The 20959-nt window shown below is 38.9% G+C and overlaps 1 protein-coding gene across 2 annotated transcripts in view; it reads right to left on the bottom strand.

Annotated features, from left to right (window-relative positions):
- Window positions 1-20673, bottom strand: part of LOC135209685 (transcriptional coactivator YAP1-like) — a 233731-nt gene extending 213058 nt beyond the window's left edge. For both annotated transcript variants that reach the window (XM_064242431.1, XM_064242432.1), the window contains exon 1: window positions 20045-20673. In XM_064242431.1, the coding sequence (XP_064098501.1) occupies window positions 20045-20568 (524 nt within the window). In that variant the 5' untranslated portion in view covers window positions 20569-20673. The remainder of the gene's footprint in view (window positions 1-20044) is intronic.
- Window positions 20674-20959: the final 286 nt, after the last annotated feature.

The raw sequence follows: 20959 nt of genomic DNA, 5'->3' as shown, positions 1-20959 counted from the left end.
CGTAGTCTATCATCTCTGATCCCACCTGGCCCTTCCCGTATCTCTTCTTTCAATCTTTAACTGACCAGATCATCCAGGTACAATAACATCCCCCCTCTGGCATTTGTGCCTGCCCGTTCTCCACTCGTCTCCGGCAGGACTCTAACCGAAGTTGCCTACTACACCTGTGGACTAATGGGATCGGTTGCTGACAATAATCCCATTCGCCTTCACGGAAAAAATTCCAGCGCGCACACACACATACAGAGAGGAGAGAGAGAGGAGAGAGAGAGAGAGAGAGAGAGAGAGAGAGAGAGAGAGAGAGAGGTTGTACTAAGTAGATGTTTACCCGCAATGTCTACTTATTATATCTGGTCTCGGAGATAACAAGCACACACACACACACACACAGACGGCTTGCGTATGTTTCCCTGCAATGTCTACGTATTATATTTGGTTCGGGAGATGAAAGAATGAGAAATTTTGAGATAATTAGCACACAGAGAGAGAGAGAGAGAGAGGAGAGAGAGAGAGAGAGAGAGAGAGAGAGATTGTCAGTAGATGTTTACCTGCAATGCCTACGTATATTATATGTGGTCTCGGAGATGAGATAACAAGATAATCAGCACAGAAGTAAAAATGGTTAGCGTACGTACGTGTCAAGAACGAATTTCTACGCTGCTGAAACGTGTGTAATTCCTAATATCAAGAGGGGAGAATGACGGGAAGACCTAGAAAGCGTGGATAGACGGCTTGAAAGATGTTGTATGAGGGAGGAAGAGGTGAATAGCGCAATGTATGTATGAGACTTCGACGACGTCCGTAAAGCAAGTGCGACCATGATTACTGATTTGTTACTTTTAATGGAATCATCATACGGAAATGAAATCCGCTTGACGCTTATTTTAATTATATAATATATATATATATATATATATATATATATATATATATATATATATATATATATATATATATATATATATATATATATATATATCTAATAAAAGGAGCCCATAAAAACACACCTAATATAGAGAAAAAAAAAGTACTATATTTCAGAGACTGCTTGTCTCCCTCTTCAGGTAGATGAATGAGAAAAGTTTACAGAAAAGGTGTATTTATACCAAGAGGTCCATCCACAAACAAGCCAATTTAAGTCTTATTGCTGAATAATCTTCCTTTAATCTTCTTAAGGGTTGGTTGAATGAAGAGGTTGTCGATCGTGTCCGAAAATCCCATGCTCCTTTTGAGATGTTCATTACCTGCCTCTCTTTTATTAAGGCCGATTCCATCATTTGACTCTTGTACCGGCAGTTGCTGCTATAAATTACACGTGACAAATTCCAGTTTATTCTATGGTTCCTGTTGTTTCATTTATATGGTTGAAAATAGCAGAGTTCTGTTGTCCATACCTAACTGACCGTTTTGTGTTGTATTAATCTCTGGCATGGGGTATACGAAATCCCATGCCAGGACTGTGACCAATCTTACATCGGATTTACAGGTAAAATCCCTTCCCCAGAGATTAATACAACACAAACGGTCAGTTAGGTATGGACAACAGAACTCTGCTATTTTCAACCATATAAATGAACATAACCATAGAATAAACTGGAATTTGTTCACGTGTAATTTATAGCAGCAACTGCCGTACAAGAGTCAAATGATGGAATCGGCCTTAATAAAAGAGAGGCAGGTAATGAACATCTCAAAAGGAGCATGGATTTCGGACACGATCGACAACCTCTTCATTCAACCAACCCTTAAGAAGATTAAAGGAAGATTATCAGCGGGGGGGTGACTTAAATTGGCTTGTTTGTGGATGGGACCCTCTTGGTATAAATACCACCTTTTCTGTAAACTTTTCTCATTCATCTACCTGAAGAGGGAGACAGCAGTCTCTGAAATATAGTACTTTTTTTTCTCTATATTTTGGTGTTTTTATGGGCTCCTTTTATTAGATGGAATTCTGTTGTTACAGAACATTGTTACCAGTCATATATATATATATAATGTCAGAGGCAGGTACAGACCACTCAACTCTTTGCAGATTCTATCGACTTTCTGAAGGAGCTTACTCGGCAAGTGAACTCATCGTGGCTTCACATGCATAGAAATCAAATAATAATTATCTGCGTTTTGAACATCAATCCTTTAAAATGGACATAGACAATATCCACTACAAATGCAAGTGCGTGCACGATGAATCCTCGCGTGCGCGCGAACACACACACACACCATTTGCATTACAGATAACCAGCCTTGAACTCATATAATCAAGATAGCCAAACTGATAGCCAACTCAACTGCGTTTTTCCATTCAGAATCAGGTGTATATGTCAAATTACTAAGCGGCCTTCCGAGATCACAGACGAGGCTGAAAGAGCAAACTTTACGAATCGGAAAATCAAAGAACATAATCCCATTCGATACAGGCACGCTGGTTCGTGGGGAATTCGACGGTGATGATAATTATGACGACAATAATGGTGTTTGTATCACGGCGACATTAATCGTATTTATATCATAAAGACAATAATCGTAATTAATATATCATGAAGACAATAATCGTAATTATATCATGAAGACAATAATCGTAATTATATCACGACGACGATAATCGTATTTATACTGAAAAGGATTTTGTTCCAATCCAGTCGTTGGACGAGTTGGCCGGATTTCGTCTGACTTACCATCAGCATTTCGACTTTAAAAACCAATCGAAGTTAACGTAATTCAACAGTTCCATTAAGTGAAACATATTAAATATTGGAACGGCAAAATGCCGTCACTTATTCCTACAATAACCAGATCTAATCGGCACGTGTAGACAGATGTTTTCTAATACAAACGTACAGCCTACTCAGCACATGCAGACAGATGTTTTCTAATACAATGTCACACGGCAGCAGCACATCAACTAACACGTGCCCCAAGCGCTCCTTGGACACCCCATCCCCCCTGCCTTCCAACGAAGCCTTGGGGAGAAGGAAGACTCTCCCAGACCAGCAGGTGTTCTGAGCAGCTGTTAATAAACGATTTCGGGCAACGTTTCTTCAACGAAGTGCATCTGCACGATGCAATGTTGTTAAAATGAACGCAATGCAGTTTTGATATCCCCGAATTACAATGCACGATAAAAAATAAAAGAGAATTGTACACAGACTAGTTTTAAGCAAAGATAAAAGGTGCAATAAATATGATTCCAGAGGGAAATACCTTCATACGCGAGCGTTACCACTTAACTTCTCACACTGTACATCGTATGCATTACTGTGAATGCAAATAATGAAACAAAAAGACTACTGTGATGCTCTTTTTACTCATTCCAGACCCCACAGTTGTTTCAGTCATTACCCCATGGCCTTCCTCGGAGTTGCAATAGATGCACAGCGTTGCTACATTCCTATATAGGCTACAAGAGAGTACAGCCCAAATCTGATTTAGAAAAAAACAACAAATTATGAGCAAAATTTAACACAAAATTAGACTTCTGATAAATGCAGATAGCTTAGCAGTTCAGGATGAATTTCTATGAATCCGCCGGCTCCAGAGAAAGTCCAAATTTAAATGTGCAAATCCTGCTGGTCCTACGTTCCCAAGACCCTCCAAGGGCAAAAGAACTCCCCATTAATAGGGCAGCCACCAGCAACCAACGCAGTCCACACTGAGGGGCTGATACCTTTGCAATGAAAAACAGTTGTCCAGAGGGGATCCAAAGAAGTTGAGACCAGCATAGTTTGCAAGTGTAATCTGTAGGGGCGTGAATTAAATGCATGCACACAAACTTATTATTTCATATATATATAACATCCTGTGGTACACAAACCAACTGATATACGTACGTTATACCTAGAGCGCGTTTACCCTGCTTAATCCACTGTAACACCATGAGTGCACATAACAGAATTAAATCATACGATATCCTTGGCGCACACAACCTAACCAATCTGCTATCAACAACCTACTCGTTGGCACATACAACACACTCAATCCACTGCAACAACCTGGGAGTACGCAAACTCCGATGAAGTTGTGAAATCCAAGGGGTGCAAACAACCTAATTAATCTGTTATAACACCCTCAATGCTCACAACCTAATACAGATTATTTGGGCACACAGCCCAAATAATCTGTTGTAAAATCCTGGGCTGTCGTACTTGCATCATTCCCTCACGGTTGGAAAACAATTGCAGTGGTCATTGTCAGTCGTGTCATATCTTATACAAGAAATAAAATGTAACACTTCAAACGTCAAAATTTAAGACCTTCGACCACTTCTCAACAACACCGCTCATCACGGAAGAACGTCCAATGAATCCAAATCGAAGTATAAGTTACATACTAAACGCATTACTTCAACTTACTATGCAGATGCAAGGGGGAGAGAATCTATACCAATGAATTTTCAGAGCTAAGGACCGTGGTTTTGTTAACTGGTTTTCGAAATAGATCCTAATTTCGGAATTCTCTCTCTCTCTCATAAAAAAGGGGGTTCAAGATATCATTGAATTTCGTGTGTGTTATGAATCGATGATTTATTTGCTAAATTTCGAGATGATCCTAATTAGGAAGTACTTTCTCTCTCTCTCTCTCTCTCTCTCTCTCTCTCTCTCTCTCTCTCTCTCTCTCTCTCTCTCTCTCTCTCGTAGACTTTCTGGTTATGTCAACTCATATATAAATGTTTGTTTACAGGACATGAAAACGAAACAAAACACGAGCAGGTTCCAATATGAACATTGTTTTCCCATGAAGTTTGTAAGCTGTGTAACCTATTATCATTAAGTATACGAATATGAGAACAATAATAAACCTAAAAAAAAAAAAATCAAATCAAATGTAAATGTATACGCCAGGAGAGTTAACTCTTCAGCTCTCGCAAAACATTGGGGCAGGCCCACAAATCATACAAATGCATCGTTAATGAAGAGCACACCTAAGAGAGCAGCAAGTAAGCAGGTGTCTGAGCGCATTGGGGTATGTTTGTGTACGTGTGTGTGTACTACACAAACATATGTTATGACTAACTAAGTGTTAAAATATGGACAGCATTCGGTAACTACTGTACCTGGTGAATACACACACACACACACAATATAATATATATATATATATATATATATATATATATATATATATATATATATATATATATATATATATATATATATATATATATATATATATATATATTATACAAGTCTATCACATTACCGTGATTCATATACATATGTATGTATATTCTCACACACAAATATATGTTTGCATATTATGCAGAAATAAATATCAGCTTATACTAGTCCATGCACGTATAACTGACCCATAATATTACAGTATTAGTTTTAACTTTTCTCAAAATCGCTCCCCTGTCGAGCGCTTGTTACCATTCTCCAAAGTTTTTGTCAGACTTGTCCTCATCAACCGTCGTATTTTTCGTTATAAACAGAATATATAAACCTTAGAAATGGCCAAACAGAATCTCACGGAGCCACCTGCTCAGAGGACTGGAGCAGGATTCCTAAATTTGACGAAATAAAAAAAAAATAATAAATAATAATCGATCAAACTACGAAACTACAGGACTCAACTTGAGCAAACATGGCGTAGGTATACCAAGAGTTCCTTTCATCGGCAGAAACGGAGGACTGTCAGAGAGAGGGCGAAGGTAAAAAGCTGTTAGGTAAAAGTTGGGGTGCCCCCTTGGGACAGATCCACACCACAAGGAGCGACAGTCACATAGGCCTAAAAGCGACTTAGAGTAGTATAGGATTAGCAGGCCGAGACACAGCAGTGACAGCCCCCACAGGACACTCGCTCGGAGGTTTTTACAACTTGTGCTCGACCCTCGTCCGAGTTTACTACTACTATACCTTAAGCCTCTCCATTCGACTTTATGAATCATGACTGAAGCCTCTCCATTCGACTTTATGAATCATGATTGATTGCCTGCTGTATAAAAAAAAAAAAAATATTACGACTTTTCAGTGATACTGCAAACGTTTGTGCGAGAAGTCATGTTGAAATGAAATGCAAGAAAAAAAAATTTAAAGAAAATTTAATGAGAAATATTCGAAACTGTTAAATGTAAATTAATACTGGAATATATATGTGTATATAAATTTGCGAGTATAGACTGGCATAGAAAGATCATAAACAGACGGGAATGGAAGGACATGACTGAGGCCTTTGTCCTTCAGTGGACTAGCAACGGCTGATGATATATATATAATATATATATATATATAATATATATATAATATATATATATATATATATATATAGAGAGAGAGAGAGAGAGAGAGAGAGAGAGGATTGGGATACCTCTAAAACAACTCTCTCCCACCACCACCCACTTTCACGTATCATAAACAAAACACAAGCAAGGGACTCTTCGGAAATTTATTGAACCAAGACGAGTGGACTCGATAGAAACCCTCCTCTGCGCAGAGCAAAAGCATTTAATGGTACACTCTGGTGGCTCTGGTTTTAGAAGTCGAAAGACTAAGTTTGTACTCTAAGATCTTTTGCTTTGGACAATTTTGTATTCTAAAAAGATCTTTTCCTTCTGACGAGTTTGTACTTCATTAAGATCTTTTGCTTCAGACAAATTTGTATTTTAATGAGATCTTTTGCTTCAGACAAGTTTGAACTTAAATAACATGATGATTTTTTTTTCGTCGTTCTGACCCTTATTAAACGGTGGAACATTGTTAAAGACGACCAAGAAAAATAAAATGAAACAAACAGATCACGACATTTAATACAAATAACAGATCATTTGCTATAAAGTCATGACTAGACTTCCCTCCAAGTACGCTATACTTCATAATAAATGAAAATCAATCATCTACCACCAAAATAAAAATCTTTAACTTAAGACATATTATCAGACGCAAAATATCACAAAATGCTAACACAGAATAAGAAAAAAAATATAACATCAAATCCTCAAAAACGCTGCAAAATCGAATGCTCTTGACTCAACCAACAGAAATTTCAAAATATCACAAAATGCTTACACAGAATAAGAAAAACAAATATAATCACAAATGCTTACATAGAATAAGAAAAAAAAAATATAACATCAAATCCTCAAAAAAAAAAAAAAATCGAATGCTCTTGACTCAACCACAGATTTCATGCTATAAAGTCATGACTAGACTTCCCTCCAAGTACGCTATACTTCATAATAAATGAAAATCAATCATCTACCACCAAAATAAAAATCTTTAACTTAAGACATATTATCAGACGCAAAATATCACAAAATGCTAACACAGAATAAGAAAAAAAATATAACATCAAATCCTCAAAAACGCTGCAAAATCGAATGCTCTTGACTCAACCAACAGAAATTTCAAAATATCACAAAATGCTTACACAGAATAAGAAAAACAAATATAATATCACAAAATGCTTACACAGAATAAGAAAAAAAAATATAACATCAAATCCTCAAAAAAAAAAAAAATCGAATGCTCTTGACTCAACCAACAGAAATTTCAAAATGCAACCGTCTATGGAACACATATCGGACGGCACATGAAAAATGCAAGAAACACCTGCGATGACTTAACCTTACCATTGCAGAATCAATCAGCAAAGGCCTATCTGAGAGACGAAGTACTAACCATCTGAGAGACGAGGCCCTAACGCCTCTCCATCTACTCGAATAGAACCAGAAAGGAAATGTACGAATGGGTCTGACTAAAATCATATACTATATAGCTAACGTCTCCCGTATCAGTGGTCAAAAGATCTTAGCGTCTGACAAATGACCAAGGCAAGGGGTCACAGCCGGGGGGCGGACATGAGATGAGAGGGATGATTCCTGTGGTCACTGGCCTACCCCAAGGGGGGGGGGGGGGGGGGGGGGCTATCCCACATGAAACAGAGCAAGTTACGCCGAGATATTTATTGACCAGATTTTTCTCCCAAAACCGGTCTGATCCAATAACTTAAAAGCGCCAGTCTATTCTGCGTAATCGAGCTTTCTGTAAGGTATATAATGCTGTATTAAATTCTCAGTCACGGCCCATGAGACTTTCAGCCACGGTCCGGCTGTGGGCTGCGTTGTTGGCACAGCGGTGCCAGACGCACGATAATGGCTAACTTTAACCTTAAATCAAATCAAAACTGCCGAGGTTAGGGGGCTGCAATTTGGTATGTTTGATGACTGGAGGGTGGATGATCAATATAAAAATTTGCAGCCCTCTAGCCTCAGTAGCCTTTAAGAAGGGGGGGGGGGGGGCGCAGACAGAAAAAGTGCCATCTCAATAACTTTTTTTTTTCAGAAAACTAAAACCGTTCGCTATAATTTGTTAAGGCATCACAGACTTGGAAGGAACATAAACGAATGTAAACGAACACCCACGAACAGGATAAAGCAATCGACGAGAAAAAGATAAACAGAATAAAAAGAAATGAAATAATCAGCGGGAAGGAAAAAAAAAATCAAACCTTTCTACCCGTAACGCCATTTCACGGAGGGGTGGTGTGTATTGGTGGCTATGGGTAAACGAAACCCTGAAATCGGAGAACCCCTGGCCAAACAAAACCTCACACCCCACAGTTCACCCCACCGCCAAACTCCTCCAGGCCATCAAGAAAAGGCTAAATCACCCCACCGTCTTTCTGTGATGATAATAATAATAATAATTCACCGTCTTTCTGTGATGATAATAATAATAATTAATTCACCGTCTTTCTGTGATGATAATAATAATAATAATAATTCACCGTCTTTCCGTGATGATGATAATAATAATTCACCGTCTTTCTGTGATGATGATAATAATAATAATTCACCGTCTTTCTGTGATGATGATAATAATAATAATTCACCGTCTTTCTGTGATGATGATAATAATAATAATAATAATAATAATAATAATAATAATAATAATAATAATAATTATTCAAAAATGACTCCACCAGATTTGACGATCCCCTTTGGCACGTTGCTTGCCAGTTTTAGCAACATTGAAAAATCCTTGATAAGGAAAATAGAGAAGATTCTCTACAAAATTAATGAAGCTGATGCAGCAATCCTTTTTAATAGGACTAATGATGGAGACAAATCCACAGTATGTATATGCAGGTATATCTAAATCTAAAACCTAGTTTTAAATTTAAATATGTGTACATTTACATAACTGTGGATTTGCTTCTCCACTTGACGACTCATGCTACTATGAGGATTTTTTAATAATAATAATCATAATTAACTTCAGATGAAAAAACTCCCCACTCTCTCTCTCTCTCTCCCAACGCCACTCCTCCAAGCCATCAAGAAAAGACTATAAACCACCTCACCTCTACACCTATGACAAACTTCTGTGATTATTAAGAAAACTGTAGGAGAATCTTCTAACCTTCAGGAAATTTTTAAAACTACCCCCTTCTCTCTCTCTCTATCAAATCCAAATGAAGACATTATATTTTGAATTATATATTTACCTTGTTACTAAAAAAAGAGACGAGTGGAATTCTCTCTCTCTCTCTTTGCTCGCGTATCAGCGATGCTAATCGTCAGATAAAAGCGTGAATTGGACGCTCCCGAGACCTAATTTACATGAATCCTGACGAACAGGAAATATTATCGTTTCCCTAATGGCGTCAATTTTCAATTCCTCAATAACGAACCCGTTTTTAACTCAATTAATATGAACGCAACCTGACAGTTCTCTGCACTCGCGGCTCATGCCAACTGACTACTACCATCTACTGTACAGCGAAACCTGTTTTTCACGGGCATTTCCCTGCATATTTGGGAAAATGCTACCGACTTCACATCCGTTGAGAGTGTCATTTGATCACTTCATATTCTACACAGATTTCCGACCATAAGCTACACACTTCGTACAGTTCTATGCCCAAAATCAAACTGGAAGATATATATATATAAAAAGACCCATTAACGGTTATCTACCCTCGATCTCTTAATTAACATCATTAACGCTTTAAAGGTTCCGGTTAAAAACGCATAATGATTTTTAAATGAATAGATATCATCATCATTATTATCATCTATAAAATGCTACGAAGACTTGTCATTATTTTCTTTGTCATATAAGACCGTCCATGTAGCTTATATGTGAGCATGTGTTTGTCTTTTTGTGTGTGTGTGTGTGTGTGTTCCTAGCTTTTTTTTTTTTTTTCTTATTGTAACCTACTTGCAGTCGCTATGTACCCTACGCTGTCTGGTGGGACAGTCTGGTGTGTGTATATATGTATACTATATATATATATATATATATATATATATATATATATATATATATATATATATCAATCAATTTCAAGCTACAAATGTCTTTAATATCTAAATTCACTTTACCTCCAATGATATATTTTCATATATGTACCGAAGGGGAATTTTTTTAATTGATAATAATTTCGCCCCCCCATGGGATCGAACCACCGTCCATGGACGGGGAACGAATCAGGACAGTCAGTGACGCTATCCAATCAGCCAACAGAGACGCTATAAGTTCATATCGATTCTGACTTACAAATCACCCTCGATCTGGGAGCTTTCGTAATTAGAATCGATATGAAACCCCGTCTACCATGTTGGCCAATTCGAGCGTGACAGCACGTAGCCTTTTGTTATGAATAATTATCACATCGAACCGTGATCCATTTATATATCAATTCAAGCTACAAATGTCCTTTAATATCTAAATTCACTTTACCTCCCAAATGATATATTTTTCATATATGTACCGAAGGGGAATTTTTTTAATTGATAATAATTTCGCCCCCCCATGGGATCGAACCACCGTCAAAATGGACGGGGACGAAATCAGGACAGTCAGTGACGCTATCCAATCAGCCAACAGAGACGCTATAAGTTCAATATGATTCTGACCTTACAAATCACCTCGATTCTGGGAGCTTTCGTAATTAGAATCGATATGAAACCCCGTCTACCATGTTGGCCAAATTCGAGCGTTTGACAGCACGTAGCCTTTTGTTATGAATAATTATCATCATCGAACCGTGATCCATTTATATATCAATTCAAGCTAACAAATGTCCTTTAATATCTAAATTCACTTTACCTCCCAAATGATATATTTTCATATATGTACCGAAGGGGAATTTTTTAATTGATAATTCGCCCCCCCATGGGATCGAACCACCGTCCAAATGGACGGGGACGATAGGACAGTAGTGACGCTATCCATCAGCACAGAGACTATAGTTCCATATCGGATTCTGATTACAAATCTCGGGGATCTGAAAGCTCGTATTAGGATCGATATGAAACCCCGTCTACCATGTGCCAATTCGAGTTTGAGCAGTACCTGTATGAAATAATTATCCTCGAACGTATCATTTATATATAATTCAGCTACAATATGTATTTAATATTAAATTCACTTTGACTGCTATAAAGTTCATATCGATCTGGACCTTACAAAATCACCCTGATCTGGGAGCTTTCGTAATTAGAATCGATATGAAACCCCGTCTAACCATGTTGGCCAATTTCGAGCGTTTGGACAGCACGTAAGCCTTTTCTGTTATGAATTAATTATCACATCGAACCGTGATCCATTTATATTATATCGTTCAAGCTACAAATGTCCTTTAATAATCTAAATTCACTTTACCTCCCAAATGATATATTTTCATATATGTACCGAAGGGGAATTTTTTTAATTGATAATAATTTCGCCCCCCCTATGGGATCGAACCACCGTCCAAATGGACGGGGACGAAATCAGGACAGTCAGTGACGCTATCCAATCAGCCAACAGAGACGCTATAAGTTCATATCGATTCTGACCTTACAAATCACCCTCGATCTGGGAGCTTTCGTAATTAGAAATCGATATGAAACCCCGTCTACCATGTTGGCCAATTCGAGCGTTTGACAAGCACGTAGCCTTTTGTTATGAATAATTATACACTCGAACCGTGATCCATTTATATATCAATTTCAAGCTACAAATGTCCCTTTAATATCTAAATTCACTTTACCTCCCAAATGATATATTTTCATATAGTACCGAAGGGAATTTTTTTTTAATTGGCCAACATGGTAGACGGGGTTTCATATCGATTCTAATTACGAAAGCTCCCAGATCGAGGGTGATTTGTAAGGTCAGAATCGAATTGAACTTATAGCGTCTCTGTTGGCTGATTGGATAGCGTCACTGACTGTCCTGATTTCGTCCCGTCCATTTGGACGGTGGTTCGATCCCATGGGGGGGCGAAATTATTATTATCAATTAAAAATTCCCTTCGGTACATATATGAAAATATATCATTTTGGGAGGTAAAGTGAATTTAGATATTAAAGGACATTTGTAGCTTGAATTGATATATAAATGGATCACGGTTCGATGTGATAATTATTCATAACAAAAGGCTACGTGCTGTCAAACGCTCGAATTGGCCAACATGGTAGACGGGGTTTCATATCGATTCTAATTACGAAAGCTCCAGATCGAGGGTGATTTGTAAGGTCAGAATCGATATGAAACTTATAGCGTCTCTGTTGGCTGATTGGATAGCGTCACTGACTGTCCTGATTTCGTCCCCGTCCATTTGGACGGTGGTTCGATCCCATGGGGGGGCGAAATTATTATCAATTAAAAAAATTCCCTTCGTACATATATGAAATATATCATTTGGGAGGTAAAGTGAATTTAGATATTTAAAGGACATTTGTAGCTTGAATTGATATATAAATTGGATCACGGTTCGATGTGATAATTATTCATATATATATATATATATATATATATATATATATATATATATATATATATATATATATATATATATATATACACTAGACTGTCCGTCCAGACAGCGGTATATATATATATATATATATATATATATATATATATATATATATATATATAAATACATGCATATTTGAGCACGGAGAAAAAGCCGGAACACAAGGCGTGGGAACACAGCCAAATTGATAATCAAAATACCCTGCCTAGTCAGGCGAGGTTGAATACAAAAAGGAAGAACTGCATTACTGGGATGAATGCCCCGCAGTTTGCATATAAATGAACGCTGAATAATAAATGAGGGAATCAAAACAGCCAAAGAACGCGCGCGATGTTCATTATCATGTAATGTGAAGAGATGCTTAAAATTCCTTAATAAGAAGATTTAACCTACAATGGGGACATATAAAACAAATGTGATACACTAAGTTTAAACTAAAGCAGAGGCAATCTAATTTATAGTCATTAAATAAAATACGGCCCGTCATGACTTGTACGAATCAGAAAAAGATAGTATCATAAATCAGTTCTTCTATAAAAAAAAAGAAATAAAATAAGTCGACCGTAAGATAAATATTTCAAGACGACATTAAAAAAAAATCATAATAAATATTAGACGGTATATATACTCAAAAAATGACCACCACTCATCCCTAAAAAATCAAGATGTGTTCCAAGAACATAACTGTAGATAATCTTAAGCCATTTTCCCGTGTATAACTTTATCATAATCCCAAAATATAACAATATACTCTATTTGAGCTCCTCAATACATACTGGAGATTATAATAAAAATATTCACGATGGTTGAATACTTGAAAAAAGTACCTGTTCATCTGTGAAAGAGAACGATATATACATTAGCCTACTCCAGAAACGTGTACTCCATATCCCCTACCTTGAAAGTTATCCATTTCTTCACATTCAAATCAATACAGCAATTAAAAAAAAATCACGGAAAATAAAGTTTGTTTTGTTTTGTTTGTATGGTGTTTTTACGTTGCATGGAACCTCTGGTTATTCGGCCAACGGGACCAACGGCTTTACGTGACTTCCGAACCACGTCGAGAGTGAACTTCTATCACCAGCAATACACATCTCTGACCCCTCAATGGAATGCCCGAGAATCGAACTCGCTGTCACCGAGGTGACAGGCAAAGACCATACCAACTACGCCACTGAGGCGCTGCGGAAAATAAAGTGGTTCGGCAACATTCCCACATTGCATCGTCGCCAATAAATAAGTCTCGGAATGATCATATTTTGAATGAATATTTCCCAAATGCGAATATCCGCCTAAACGATGAGGAACGTTGATAAAGGGGCGGTTTAACATGAACACCTTTTACCTCAACCCAGAGCCAATGGGTAATATCATGTCCACGAATATAAAGGGCAATATTCAGCCTATTCCTTTATACACAGGATACTCAGACCTATCATGATTTTACGGAATCAACATAAACCAATATTCATCCTATTCCTTTACACACGATACACAAACCTATCATGATTTTACGAAGTCAACATAGAACAGTATTCAGCCTAATCCTTTATACACAGACCTGTCATGATGTTACGGAATCAATATAGAACAATATACAGCTTATTCCTTCCTGAAACTGGCAGTAATGGATATCCTGATTATGTATTAGAGTGTATAAACAAGATGTTTTAGGTATGCGAATTATATTGAAATGATTTGCATCTCAAATCGTGTAGTTGAAATGTTTAAAGCAATTGTGGAAGTTCTCCTTGACTTCTGCACCGTGATTGCGAGATTCTTCCTATGAAGTTCTGTACGTTCAGTATTGGCAACACATGTGGGGCAAGGGGTAAAAGCAATGCTTATAGATCTATAGATCTTTTTCGTATCTAACGGAATAGTAATTAATAGGGCTTCGTGAGTTAAAGCAGCTCTAAGACATCCATAGGGTAAAAGTGTGTTAGTTCAATAGGGTAAAAGTGTGTTGGTTCAAAGGGTATATATACTACGAACGGCAAGTGCATCAAGACAGACGTGAGTGAGAGATCGAGTGTCAAAGGTCAACAAGATCGGGAGGTCAATGGGGGATAAATCATCCTGAAGCGGGAATAAAATTACGGCTAGACGTCACAGCCAAGGCCAAAACCGAGCCATACGACTTGAACGGAATACGGCACAATTGAGCGTCAAAAAGAAAGAAAGGAAAAAAAAAACTTCAGGATTTGACGAAACAGCTTAAAAACTATATGAAATTAATTGAATACCGAATTTTGGCCAAAGACCAAGCACTGAGACCTATAAGGTCATTCAGAGCTGAAAAAGAAACTAACAGTAAAAGGTTTGAAAGGTGAATCGGTTAGGAGAAGGTGGAAAGTAAGATGGGAGAAAGAAAATATGAAAAGAAGTATAGTAATAGGAACGAAAGGGGGTTACAGCTAGGGGCGGAAGACACTGCAAAGACCCGTAAGTAAAGCCTTACAGTGCACAGCATGAGGTGCACTGACGGCACTAGCCCCCCCTAGGGAGCTTAAAAACTGTACGAAATGGATATTCCAATCTACCGATTCCAATGAAGGCATAAAGTGCACCTTGTTAAACCGAAATATACAGTTATAAGAACCTTAAATAAAATTCTTCAGTAGCTTCCTCAAAAGCTTACGACATACACTTCAAGAACTGTTAGTGTAGACAGTTGTGAGAACATAATATTAATAAGCCGCGTCTAGACTTCAATATCCACAGACTGCCTGACGCACATAATCAGGGGAGAAAGGACAAGCAAGAGAGAAGTAGAGACAAGGAAGAGAGAGACGCAAGTTGATGCTTGTGGTTGACCCTTTGTGACCTTACTAAACACCTGGCTAATGTCATGGGTGCACTTGACCCCTGTTTCTTTGATACACGCGCACACAAACGATCTACAGACGACGTTTACAGTAAGAGAGAGAGAGAGAGAGAGAGAGAGAGAGAGAGAGAGAGAGAGAGAGAGAGAGAGAGAGAGAGAGAGAGATAAAACCCTTGATAACACACAATAACCAACACGAGCAGTTTATGAACATGAAACACAGGAGCTTATAGTTACGATACAGAGAGAGAGAGAGAGAGAGAGAGAGAGAGAGAGAGAGAGAGATCCTTGATAACACACAATAACCAAAACGAGAGCAGTTTACGATTTGATAGGAATATATGAACACAAAGCACAGGAGCTTATAGTTACAATACATCCTACGAACAATAAATGAGAGAGAGAGAGAGAGAGAGAGAGAGAGAGAGAGAGAGAGAGAGAGAGAGAGAGAGAATCCTTGACAAAAGAATGTACACAAAAGAATGTTCAACATAGAGCGAACAATTTACGATTTGATAATAATACCTATATGAACATAAAACACAGGAGCTTCAAAGTTACGATAGGTAAATCCTACGAACAATAAATGAGAGAGAGAGAGAGAGAGAGAGAGAGAGAGAGAGAGAGAGAGACTAACTTATGGTAAATTTCAAATCTTGTGGTCAATCACAAAACAGACTCCAACAGCAAATCCATCCCAACGACAAAACGAAAAGAACCTAAAACCGAGCGAGTGCCTGGCTGCCCGCAGCCTTGCTTTTTCCAGCCCAGGAATTTATCAATGGCATGAGGGCCAGACCGCGGGCCCAAGCGGAGAGAGAGAAAGAGAGAAGGCAGCGGCGTCATGACTTGTTCTGTGATAATAAGAAAGTGTTGTCACGGCCTCTTCTGTAACTGTTGTTTGTCATCTGAGTGACTTGCATAGATACTATGAATTAGCATCTACTATATCATAATACTGTATGAATTAAACAATTCATACAATCTCTGCACAAAGACCTTAATAACAGTCCGTTCTAAGAGAGAATCCAACCTTTTTTTTTGTATCAAGCATATACATTAACATCAGCTCTAGACATTCCATGTCATATTTTAATATCTACATGCAACTAAAACCTAACGCAAACATGTCCGACTCCAAAATGTAAAGATTTATAATAAATGATCTTAAAAGCAAGCTCAAAAACACTTCGTCGCTGCTATTCAACACATGCAGACGCCGAATAGTATAAGACGAACTGACAAGGTGAATGAATGAAAATAAATACAACCGAATACCCAGCCAACGCTAATACCTGCAGATCACAACTAGAAACGAATGAATGACGAGGCAATAAACGCAAAAAGTTTTCAATAAATGAGGTCGGGGTTCAGATTTTGTGAAGCCAAGCCGAATATATCCTTAAGGAATGTGTTACGTGCGTGAGTCTGTGCGTCGCTACAAGAGCGTATATACGAACGCGAGAGAGAGGGCGTAACAACAGCGATTTTCTGGACAGGTTCAACATGACGCCACTAACCGGGATTTGATGTTTATGAAGACGGACTTATCTTATCGACACCAAAACGCCTTGCATCAGAGTACGAAGAACAATAAATAGACACGATTCTAAGTTTACGCCGATGGACAAGCCTGTAATATATCCGTACACTTACAGCGTCCCTCAAGAACAATTAAAGCAAATCTAAACGTCTAGAGCGAACAAAATCTCTAACGAAATTAAATATAATTTATATATATAATTACCAATTAAGCTACATAACATAAATCAAGTTCGCAAAGCTTTGCGTAGGACCTTAACAAATCATCACCCCAAAGGAAACGAACCAAAAACACCCGAGGGAAAACCTCGCCAAACCAAAAGAGAAAAACAGGAACCCATAGGCCTAACAAACCGAGAGAAAGCAAAGGGAAAAGCAGAGGCCATAGAACATCCAGGACGACGGCGACAGTGTAAACCCGGACGCTGTCCCTTCGCCACTGAACAGCCCGAACTTTTATCCCTCAGGAATGTTGATGCCTTCATCGGCGTCTGCGTTCAGAAGCCCTTCCAGTCGACGCATGCCCAGCACTAGATCCAGCCCCCAAGACACGCAACAAGTCTGCCTACTTTCCAAGACATTCTTTCCACCATTTAGACCTACTGGAACGACGTATTTCAACGCCACTTGTTAGAAACACTGCAGTGTCTCGGCACCAGGCTAAATGCTTGGGAATGCATGCGTATCAATCATAGCAAAAGCTCCCTTAGGATAGAAAATTCGCTTTCCCGCCAAATAAGGCTGGAGAATCACACCGCCCACACAAGTTAAAGCGTTATCGGTAACCAAATGAATGACATTCCTCACGATTATTCTGCTATCACGCAGCCAAATGAAAAAGGACAGCCCATAGGAGTTAGTCAATTGAAACCACAACACATCTGAACCTCATAAGACAGTTACTTAACTTTTGGACAAACTAAATCGATAAATTACAGCTAAAAGGTAAACGTGACACACCATCCTCTGGCAACCAACCCCACCGGCATACCACCACGTGTTTTGTGACAAAAATCCAGGACAAGCATTCTCGAAAACAAACACGCCTCAAAACGGCCAGCAAACTTCATTTTACGTCCGTTTGCAAACCGTTCATTCGTGTCATCCATTAGCCTGGAGGTTTCCATGACGAGAACGAAGTGCACAATCGCCATTGCTTATCAACATAACTGACATTCCTTTCCAGAATTTTGAGGACTGGGGTCCCGTCCCACTACCCCAATCACACGAGTAACGGACAGATGCACGAATGCGCTCCCGTATCTGATGAATTCCAAAGGATTCCCTTATCCGTGCGAGCATAATTTCGTCAGTAATAGTGCCAAGCTTCTTTCGAAAAAATAACAATAATACAACAAGCAGATTCAAGTGGCCTATAAACATGCAGCTAAATACATACCGATTATGCGAGCATAAAAGAGATTATAATTCTAAAACTTGGGGCACAATTATATAATAAAATGGCTTCACCCTCAGTGGGGTATTACCTGGTCGAGACCCTCCCTTTAAATGCTGAACATCTTTGACGAAATGTGTTTTACTTTTCTCTCCCAACACAACATGCGATCCACAATAGTTGACTGACAAACTGGGTACCTAATCCAGTGCTTAGGTCTAGAGACGTGCTTCCTTCTGGACCGGTTCGAGAACCGAGGACGGGTCGTCCATTTGTAAGCTAGAGGGCGAAAAACACACAACCGTTCAGTAAATATTTTATTTACCTCAACAATGGCGATCCTCTGTAGGCGCCTGTGAAATCTCAAATCTAAACATTCCCAGAGGTTAATTATTTTTCCTGACAATTCAAGGTAAGGGATCCCCGTCACTATCGCTATCGACGGGGGGTCATAAAAGAGGGCCCGAACCCCTGGGGCAAAAAGTCACCTGCTGACCTTCTCTGACCCAAGAGGGGAGATACAGTCATACCAACCTTAGTATGGATTAGGTATACAGGTATCTAGAGGACGAAACTCAAGTAACACTGACAATTAACAAAGATGAGTTGGACTTTTGGGAGGTATCCATTACAAACGCACACACACATTATATATTATATATATATTATATATAATATAATATATATATATATATATATATATATATATATATATATATATATATATACAATAAACTTTTGCACCACGCTTCTGTAAGTGTAAACACAATTTCTTGAACAATTCACCTAGACCTACCAACCATAAAATCTCGAACACGAGTCATCAATTAGTCTGATATCTCAGTCAAGAAAGATTCAGTGGCCAGTTAATAAACAGCAATGCCAGCCAGACCCATTAATCATTCACAACTCCAACAAATCTCAAAGAAAAGAATTTTCTATTCACTCGCAAAACTGTTATTCTGACCATAAAAAAGGATCTGTCATTCTCCAAGAGAAAAACAATTTGGCCTACATACGTAAAATTAACTATTAAGAAAATATTACGTCCACGTCATGTTTCTCAGTTTATTCGCCACTAAGTTACTAACAAGGTGAACTTGCAGGATGCGAGACAATAGAAAATGGACGAGGGCCCACGAACGGAGGCGTTCTTGAGTGTGAAATTCACAGTAGGTCTATAAACGTGGGGGCAGTCTGATTTATTTATTAATTACTAAAATCAGTTTACAATAGTTCGACAAGTACCTATTATGCTGAAATACCTTCTCTGAATGTGGACCAGGCATCTGAGTGACTGAAATACTAAATCTAAAATTTACTTAATCTCTGACACGTCTTTTAAGAAGTTTATTCACTGTTAAAAATGGGAACAAGCTGGGAAGAAGATTCACTGTTAAAAAGTAACAATGAATAACTAACTGACACATTAGGAAATTCGCCAGGAGTGCCCTGGACGCGACTTATTTGCTCAAGATGTGAGCTGACAAAGCCAGATCACTTGCTTGAGGGCGAGAGTAGGAGGTACTTACTTGAGGTAGTAGATTTGTCCCTGGGAAGTTCTAGCCTGCTCCCACCCTGGGGGAAGATTGCCCAGATCGTCGGACTGGTCGTAGCTCTGCTGCTTGAGGTGAGCCACTTGCTGTTGTTGCTGCTGTGCAACAGCAAAAGTTTGTTGCAGAGATGCTGGTGAAGAATGATGACGAATATGCTGTGAACCTTGTTGATTAGGAGACATGGCCCCTGAAACTCTAAACCCACCACCACCACCACCACTACCTCCGCCCACACCGCCCCCGCCGAACGTAGAGTCCGCCGACCCCTCCCGAGAGTGGGTGACGGTGGGCGCAGGGGACTGTCGGTGGGCTGGGGGCGTGAAGAAGGAGGCGGGCAAGTTACGCATCTTGAAGGGCTTCTGCAGGGGCACTTGGCTAGATGGTTTAAGTACCACCTCAAACAGTGCTTGCAACTCGCTATCGCTGTCAGCACGCACATGCACCACCTGGCTACCCCTTTGCTCCATAGAGAGGGATTCCTCGTTGTTCGGGCTTGCCATATTGGCTTAGTTGTTATTCACACTCACCGTTTCACGACGAGCCACACAACATTACTTACACCTCTCCCTCCGGCGCCTCCCCGAGAACTGAGATCGCAGGAATTGGAATGTGTCCAGTGCGCACCCGACCCGCGCAGTCACTTCCTAGTTCCGCCGATCACCAATAGGCGGCACCACCGGACGACATGTTTCTTGTGATATTTCACTCAGAATGAAAATGTCCCTGAATAAGTCATCATTTTCTACACATTCTTAAAAATGCTACCTGGAAGCACGTTAGGATTAATCTTATTTCTGTCTCCGGTCACATGACTAAAATTGACTTTACTTGAAAGGTCAGGTACAGAATAATTCGACATCAATTTCTGTAGAACTATTTTAAGGATGATCC

The sequence above is a fragment of the Macrobrachium nipponense genome, chromosome 38, assembly GCF_015104395.2.
Source record: "Macrobrachium nipponense isolate FS-2020 chromosome 38, ASM1510439v2, whole genome shotgun sequence".
Lineage (NCBI taxonomy): Eukaryota > Metazoa > Arthropoda > Malacostraca > Decapoda > Palaemonidae > Macrobrachium > Macrobrachium nipponense.
The sequence above is the reverse complement of the archived record's forward strand: the minus strand, read 5'-3'. Positions and strand labels throughout refer to the sequence as shown.